The sequence below is a fragment of the Ruditapes philippinarum genome, unplaced genomic scaffold (assembly GCF_026571515.1).
Source record: "Ruditapes philippinarum isolate M1 unplaced genomic scaffold, ASM2657151v2 ctg12639_1_1_1_1, whole genome shotgun sequence".
NCBI classification, from domain to species: Eukaryota; Metazoa; Mollusca; class Bivalvia; order Venerida; family Veneridae; genus Ruditapes; species Ruditapes philippinarum.
In genome coordinates this window covers 43,282-52,393 of record NW_026855706.1, presented here as the reverse complement: position 1 = coordinate 52,393, position 9,112 = coordinate 43,282, and the positions used below count along the sequence as shown (strand labels likewise).

Sequence of the window (9,112 nt, the reverse complement as noted above, 5' to 3'; positions counted from 1 at the left end):
CGAACCATTAATTACAAGAGGAGATGTGCATATCGCTGCCTTGTTTTTACTGATTATGCCATGATAAATATAAAAGTAAAGCATTATGTCTTCAGTTGTTAAGCTAGTAATAACCTTACTCGGCGGGGATGTAAATTCAACGAATTTGCTTGTTTAGTTCTTCTTCAATCGTTAGTTTTTTCTTTTGTTCAGAAAATCGGATAAATTCGTTTAGTATAGTACTTTTAATTATTCCCCATACTTACGATTAAATAGTCTGACTTATATCTGAGGTGAAATGTTACATTTTGTAACGAAATTCACAAAATTTTCGTGACACAAGCAAGTACTATAATGTCAGATATCGCGTTCATGTTGGGGCTGGTTATTCGTTAAATGTCATGGAGATCATTGTTTTCATTTATTCTCTTTGAAATATTCTATGTGCATTAAATAACTTTCTCTTAGAGCTGTTGTATAGATCATCGTTTCAAAAAGGACCACCATTGCAACATTTAATATTTCCACTTAAGTAAATGGCATGTTATCATTCCTACGCGTGTATCTTTTACCAAATCTAAGTAAATTCTATTGTTGTAAACACATTTTTATTAATGTACGTATTGCACTCACCTGTCTTGCTCAAAAAATACATGTATAATTTAATTATTTTATTATACATTATATTGTTTATGCGGAAAGAAATTTACAAACAAATATGCGTAAATGTAATGTATTACCAATTTGCCGTAAGGGTATATGTAATTATGAAATGTCGTCAATAGGTTACATATTAATTAAATTGGAATTTGAAGAACAAAGAAAAAAACTGCTATATGTCAAAGGCAGTTAGTTAGTTAGTTAGTTAGTTACAAGCGAAAGATAGAGAACTGAAAAGTAATAAAGGTAAGATATTACTATATTTGTCATTTATTCTATTTAAATATTTTCTTTTAAAAATATTTCTTTCTTTTTCAATCAATTTCATATCAATATACTTCATACTCTTTTACATTTAATAAATATGCCAATAGAATGTTAAAGAGTAGTCATAAACATCCGTTACAATGATAACAATTTTAAGTTATAATATGACAATTGTTTTCATACTTGTTTTCATAATTGTTTTAATACATTAAAATAATCAAATTAAATTTAATTTTTTAAAGAACATTGAATATCTATGGACTTTATGATAATAATAATAATAATAATAATAATAATAATAATAATAATAATAATAATAATAATAATAAGTAATATTAAAGACTTAACTTTTGATTAATTAAAGGATATCCTCATTGAACGTAATATATATAAATTTTCCTTCTTAACATGCCTAGTTTCACCCAGACATATTTCGTTCTACAAGTGTTTATTTCAAGATAACAAAAAACAAATATATGCAAAAAATTAATATATTTATTTATATTTCATTGCAATTTTCAAGTCTGAGAGTATTGAAATGGTTTAATATTTGATAAACCGGTTTCATATTTAGATTATCTGGTTTCAAATTTGTATTTTGATAAACTGGTTTCATATTTAGATTTTCTGGTTTTAAATTAGTATTTTGATAAACCGGTTTCATGTTTATAAGGTTTACAATAACCACGCTCAAAACTTTTTAAATGGCTATCCTTAATTCTAGACAAAAGCAATCATTATTTTAGGCAAGTTTTCAAAAATATGTACTGATTAATTTGTAAACAGTGAAGACCATGTTCCGGAAAATCTTGGTCTGCACTGGTCCAAAGGGTAAACTTATTTACCGCCACACTTGAGCTGCCAGTGGGGATAGTTACATTACAAAGTCATCATATATGAAGAAATGAAAATTGAAACATTATGTTTTGTAATAATGATATATTACCTTTACCAAAAATTACTTAACCAGCACAACGTCATACTTTTTATTTGTGATTATTTTAAGTAACACTTTATTTTTATCATTTCTTTATTTTCCTTTTCCAGATGAATATTAAACTAATTGTGTTGATTGTTCTTAGCGTAGTGATATTGGTTTCAGCCAAACCAGCAGTGAGTACATGCCTATGTTTCGACATTAAATTTGTTAAATGCTTAAAAATTTAAGTATAATAACATTTAATAAATTGTTTGTCATCGTATTATTTATCATAATAAATATTTCGCGATCAGGTGTATTCAGTCCTTTCATTATATACACTGTTTCATTCAATGTCCTATAATTTGTCTCATTTAGATTAAAGTTATTACCAGTTACTGTAAGTAGTTTGATAACAACCTCGTCTCCCAGTGCTTTTGCCCTTCTGTTTCTGTTTGTTGTTCGACATAGTTCTTTGCCGGTGGTACTGTATGACTGCCTAGTTCTTTGAAAGTTACATCCGGTAGGCGTCGCTTACTATTGTTGTTTTTTTCATATTTAAAAAAGTCTCCAAAATTATGTTATGGTGGATTTAAACAAAATCAGTAACCAGATTTAACTTATACCTATTCAACATATTTAAATGCTACTTTCGAACTCATATTATGCAATTAGACCATTTTCTTCAAAGGTTAACCGTATATATATGCGAAGCTATCAACAAACCCTTTTTGATATCTATAAATTAGGGTCTTCTTAAGAACATGTTTACAAACATAACACATTTATATCTGTTTCCTTAATAGAAAAAGGAAAAGGGAGAAAAAGATGATAGTGAAGATGAAAAAGAAGAAGATGATGACATGACCCTCCTAGAGCAATACATTGAACTGTGTGAAGGCATTAGAGATGGCGAAATAGAAAACACTCAGGCAAAACTTGATGATGTATTTACACAATTTAACACAACATGTACCGAAATATTAAAGTATGATGTTGAAGAAGAGGAAGCAGAGGGCATCGAATCACTTGCAGTAAAGTTAGGTTTCCCTTTGCGCAATTCGATTCATGATAAATTAATCACATATAATTCTATAAATATTAAACTAAATACAATATTATTTCTTTTATAAAAATATTAGTAGATATATAACTTATATCCATCGCTTGTTGTTTAATTTAACATAACCAAGACATTTAGATCTTCTTTATCAATATCATTTCATAAATATCAAACTGTAAATGTGTACTTCTCTTGCATTTTGCATCTCATTTTAATAAACTGCCACTTTTCATTTAAGTCTTTATGGAAAAACATTTAAAACCTTATATTTGTTAAACAAGGTCCAATTTAACTCACATTTAAAGTGCATCGTCATATTTGAAAAATGTAGAATTCTATCATGCATTTTAAAATGTAAATGATAAACCGTTGTGCGATGTAAACAATATGCTAGTTTGGACAAGATGGTCAATAACTTAAACGAGATAGATTATATGTTCAAATTGGAAATTCCAGTAAATACACATTAAATTACAGAGAAAATTATTAAAATTCGAGACATTTTATCTAATAATATCGTAAAGTATAAGATAAACTTACTGAGATATTTTTGAATACTTAACAGAAAAATGAAAAGAAAGGCGGCAAAAAAGGTGGTAAAAAAGGTGGAAAAGGTAAAGGAAAAGGAGGCAAAAAAGACAAAGAAAATAAAGCCATAAAAATGATGATGTACATTTGCATGTCTATTGGAGTTCAAAGTTACATGGAATCAGTAAGTAACATTATCTCTTGCATCTTGCAACGAGCCTGACAAAAAAAAGGCTTGGAATATCCATCCATTTGTCTATCCGTCTGGACAGGCAAACATCGAATGGTGTAGGAGCTTCATTCCGGCCAAAATCTTTGAGAAATGTATACCACAAATACCAAATTATTTATGATAAACCAGTTGGTACATGTGGTATTTTACTTGTTTATGTGGAAAATGCCACGTGAAAATCAAAGAAAAAACACATCTACCAAAGGTGCAAACACATCCATCCATCCATCCATCCATCCATCCACCCATCCATCCATCCATCCATCCATCCAATTATGATGGTAATGACAATAACGAACTTCAAGATTATTGTGACAAAAACAAAGATTGTTGTCACAACAACGCCGATAATATTGATGGCAATTGTGGCGATCATGCTTTTGCTGAAGCTGATAAATATAACGACAGTTACGATGACAATTACGAGACATGATGTTGTTGAGAAAATGATGGTGGTGGTTGCGGTAATGATGGAGCTGATAAAGCCAAAGAAGTATGATTAATTTGATTTTAATGCGGTGAATAATAACAGACATTCAATCTGTTCTTAATATCTTTCTAGTTTCCAGATGACACTCCAAGTGAACTAATAGATATTTACATAAATGATACGTATCCCATTTGTCAAGAAGCCTATGAGATTATAGAAGGAGGAGCTGAAAATGGGTTTATTAAACTTTGCACAGCACTTGATGAAGAAAAAGTTGAAAATACAGACTCGGATTACCAACCATGGTTTGATCAGCTCGAACCTATATGTGAAGACATCTTGGCTGAAACAGAGGAAGTTGTAGAGAGCGATTCAGAAAAAGTGAGTTTATCTTGATGATACGATACTATGATAAAACGTTTTTTAAATTACTTTAGTTTTAATTTATCTTTATAATTGGTTCTTAATTGTTTTGAACCAATGTTATTTGCTTCTTTTGCGGTTTTAAAGATAAATTATAATGCATTACAGTGTATTTAAAAAAAGAACATTTGTCTTGAAGACTTAATAATGATGTTTTCTGTCGGCTAGACACATTCCAGAAAGAAAAAAGGTGGTAAAGGAGGCAAGAAGGACGAGATGGAAGTAAATTATGCCCTTGTTATGTTAACACAGTCCTGTGTTAAATTGGACACAGTAGGAGTAAGTATTTTGTTATTTACTTGTGGGACTAAACGTGGCTTTTCATGGATTTCCACTAACGTGTGCTATAAATTTAACTGTTAACATTTCTTGTTCAATACAGCTAAGGCTAATTCTGTGGGGCGTAGACGGTAGTATGCATTTCACAGTACAGTCTGTGAACAAGCTCAATAAAATCGAGTCTGCAATATTTTCAAATACATGTATGTCGTGCTGGACGTTCTTTAGTGATTTGTTTTGTCTTTTTAGCGAGCATGTTTCTTTAAATTTACGTAAAACAATTATCATTAGATGCTAAATGCATACCAGTATATCTTAAGTAGTATTCTAAACGTGATCGGGTTCTTGTGATCTTTCAACATTTTGAAATTGTTTTACAACTATGCAATTTATTGAATATATCTGGTCATTTAGCATCATATGTGTATGTACAGGACTCTGTTCTTAACAACTTTTCAAGAGAAACAAAACATGCGATAAAAGGGGTTTAAGATAACTGTGAAAATAGTCTCACTCCTTATAACAAATATACGATATTTTGTTTGGAATGCCTTGATACAAATACAATAAAATAATGGTTTGAACCTAAACAAGCGTTTTTACATTTCTTGCATTATATCACTAGTCTTATAAACCATTTAACTTCTTTCAGTTTCCAAATGATACCTCTGCAGAGTGGAAAACTATCTTTGCTAGTCTTGAAACCATTTGTGACAATGTACTTGCTGGACCAGAAAATGGCTTGTCTGATTTGTGCAACGGCCTTGACAGTGGAGAAATTGAGGTGAACAATAATAAGAAGTATAAAAAGGCATTCAAAATGCTAGATCCAGTATGTGAAGCTATATTAAAGGAAGAGGCGGAAGAGGAAGTGGAGGTTCAGGAAAATGCCGTTGAGTCAAGATCTAAAAAGGTAACTAAACTTAAGCTTATAAATATGATGGTTGCTCACAAAGAACTAATGTAAAATTTCTGTAGAACACATAGTTAATCTGCAAATTCTAAATATCACGTTTTATGATATTCGACGTCATCAATGATGTTTTAGTATTATTATAAAGGTTTACAATCTAGGACAGAAATGAAATTAATTTGAACTTGATGACTATCTTTTTTGCTACAATTCGCCAAATGCAAAAAAACTTGTAAGAAAGTATTTCCATAAATGACTCTTTCCTTTTATTCTACTGTCATTTTTCATACATATTACTTGTAACAACAGGGAAACAAGAAAGGAGGTAAAAAGGGAGGTAAAGGAGGAAAGAAGAAGGAAGAGGAATTGGGAGAAGCTGTTGAGAAGCTAATTGAATACTGTCAGTGGATGATGATGCAAATGGCAACAGGGGTAAGTTAACGAGATTCGTGTTATACAGACGGCAAATCATACACCCTTAATTAAACTTCAAATTTAAAAGAATAACAAGTCATAATATTTGGTTCAACTCAATAGCAAAAAGGAGACTTAGAAATTCATCAACTCCAGGGAAGTTGGCTTTCTGCAATTGAATAGTACAAGTGACGCAAATGAGTCTATAGCTCGACATGCTGTCTTCAGAGAGAGACATCTGGGTACTGCATTCATTGAATCATTAAAATATAAAATATGCTTACTGTAAAAACACATAAATGTTGACATGACACAGCGTTCTTTTTTCCCCCGTGAAATTCAACAATAAATACTATTGTGATTTTTTGGAGAAAAATGCGTGAGGAGTAGCTTACACTTTTCAATTCTGTCCATGACTCAATGAAACAGAGCCTGCAACATGTTCATTTTTTTCGTATTGGGCTTTCTTTTGGGATTCCGGTTCTATTTTTAGTACACAGTGCATTATCGTTTTTATTTACTTTTCAGACACCCGTAGACTATCCTGTAGAACTGATTGCCAGATATAAGCGAATGGTATATGTCTGCAAGGCTGCATACTAATTGCAAGACAAGAAAAAAAGTTCATAGAGTACAGATAATCACAAATAACATGAAAGAAAAAAATCAACATAACTTATAGATGTTGACAATCTGATTAATATCATGTGCTTAAAGAAACTGAAATAAAATATAACTCATATACAAAATGTTAATGTTATTTGAACATTTAAAACATGTAACAATGGCAGTCGGGTATATATGTAAGATTGTTTAGTTAAATTATCTAATTAGTTTTGAAAAATAGGAAACAGTAAAGTTGAATAAGGTAGATAATCAAGAAATTAAAAACAAAACTTTATTTATTGGTTCATTTGATTATACAATTGAAATTAATCGGGTTTGTGTCTTATCAAAATGTTTTATGTACATATTCACACTACTAGTATTCCTCAATTATAAATATTATTACACAATATATGCACAACGTGCAAAAAGAAAACTATATATGACGTAAAAAAATAATGACGTCTGTAAAATTACGTATACGCTCAATGTGGTTCAACATATTTTTTCTCAATTATACTTTTAATTATCCTTTTAGAATACAATTAGACATTTTGTTTTCATTATTGTTATAATAGTAAAACAATGTACGGTTAACGTTCAAATGGCTTGCAATTATCACTCAGAAATATCGGCATTCCTATTAACGTTGGTACCGAAGCTCTGCAGACGTAATCATATTTTGGAAAGAAAAAACAAACGTTTTCATTCGGGATTTTATGCTTACAGTATAGTAGCATGTGGATTCACAACTTCAATCATAACGAGAAAATGGCATCATCATAAAAATCATTTCATTCATAAAAGACGTTGTGTAAGCATTAACATCTCCATTTATAACGGCATAATAATAACATTCCAGCGTTTATTCATTTTTAATACCTATGTTACTATATATAGTAACAAAATCTAGGGTATTTCACGGCCATAGTGGCAAGATCTAGGCTATTATGCAATTTCGGCCGCCTTGCTACTCGGCATAATTTTTCCATAATGGGCGAGTGAGTGAATGAGCGCACGTGCATGACATTATCAACTATCTGTGACTTTCAAGATGGCTGCTGACGTTAAATGAACTGTAGTCACTTGCAAACAAAATATTTTAATGTTTAAATGGCATAATTAATCACAACAAGAGCCATGTCAACATGGCCATCCCCCGCCGAATGTGTTTGCTCATTGGAAGAATGTATATGTAGTAGAGCAGAATAATTCCATTTTAAGAGGTCTTTTGGTTATGAAAACTGATGGCTATAGTGATTACAGATTTGAAACCTATGTGAATACTGATGGCCGAAAATAACAAAGGGCAATAACTGAAAAATAATGCAGGGTAGATTATCATTCTTGTGTGCTGCATCCCTCCTCAGTAAAATCTATCCACCTATGAAGTTTCAAGTTGATACCTCAAATACTTTTTGAGAAAAGAAATTGAATTGAAAAATTAAGTATGAAAAATAACAAAGGGCAATAACTCAAAAAGTATAAAAGGTAGAGTTATCATTATTGTGCACTGCACACCTCCTGAGTTAGATCTATGCACCTATGAAGTTTCATAATGATATCTCAAAGGCCTTTTGAGTTATGCTCTGGACAAAAATTAATTTTGAAAAATAAAAAAAGGGCAATAACTAAACAATTATGCAAGGTAGAGTTATCATTCTTAAGCACTGCACTCCTCCTCAATGAGATCCATCCACCTTTGAAGTTTCAAGTTGATACCTCAAATACTTTTTGAGATAAGCTCTGGACAAAATAGCATGAAAAAGAACAAAGGGCAATAACTCAAAAAATGTATAGGGAAGAGTTATCATTCTTGCGCACAACATTCCTCGTCAAAACGTCAATAAGATCTATCCACCTATGACATTTCATGTTGTTATCTCAAACACTTTTTGAGTTATGCTCCACTCAGGTGAAAAATTAAGTATGAAAAATAACAAAGGGCAATAACTCAATAATTATGAAAGGTAGAGTTATCATTCTTGTGCACTGCACACCTCCTGAGTGAGTCTATGCACTTATGAAGTTTCATGTTGATATCTCATAAGCTTTTGGAGTTATGGTCTGGACAAAAATCAATTTTGAAAATTAACAAAGGGCAATAACTCAAAAATCATGCAAGGTAGAGTTATCATTCTTGTGCACTGCACTCCTCCTCAATGAGGTATATCCACCTATGAAGTTTCAAGTTGATAACTCAAATACTTTTAGAGATATGCTCCGGACAAAAATGTCGGACGGAAGGACGGACGGACGGACGGAAGGACGGACGTTCTAACAGGACAGTAATTATGTGGCTACTCTTTTGTTCTCTCTATTTTTCTTTTTAGCCACACAAAAGAGAATAGCCACATAAAAGCATAATGGAATGAATGACATCAAAGAGAAAGAACAGT

At 31.2% G+C, this 9,112-nt stretch overlaps 1 protein-coding gene across 2 annotated transcripts; it reads left to right on the top strand.

Annotated features, from left to right (window-relative positions):
- Positions 1-793: 793 nt before the first annotated feature.
- LOC132744143 (uncharacterized) lies at positions 794-6,878 on the top strand. Of its 2 annotated transcripts, none has more exons than XM_060732762.1 (9): positions 794-885; positions 1,954-2,019; positions 2,632-2,859; positions 3,454-3,600; positions 4,211-4,459; positions 4,670-4,780; positions 5,433-5,693; positions 6,000-6,125; positions 6,636-6,878. In XM_060732762.1, exons 2-9 carry the CDS (start codon positions 1,954-1,956, stop codon positions 6,708-6,710), a joined length of 1,263 nt encoding a protein of 420 aa, XP_060588745.1. In that variant the 5' UTR covers positions 794-885; the 3' UTR covers positions 6,711-6,878. The 2 variants fall into 2 exon arrangements, with proteins under 2 accessions (XP_060588745.1, XP_060588746.1); XM_060732763.1 differs by having other exon boundaries at positions 6,003-6,125; positions 6,636-6,877.
- Positions 6,879-9,112: the final 2,234 nt, after the last annotated feature.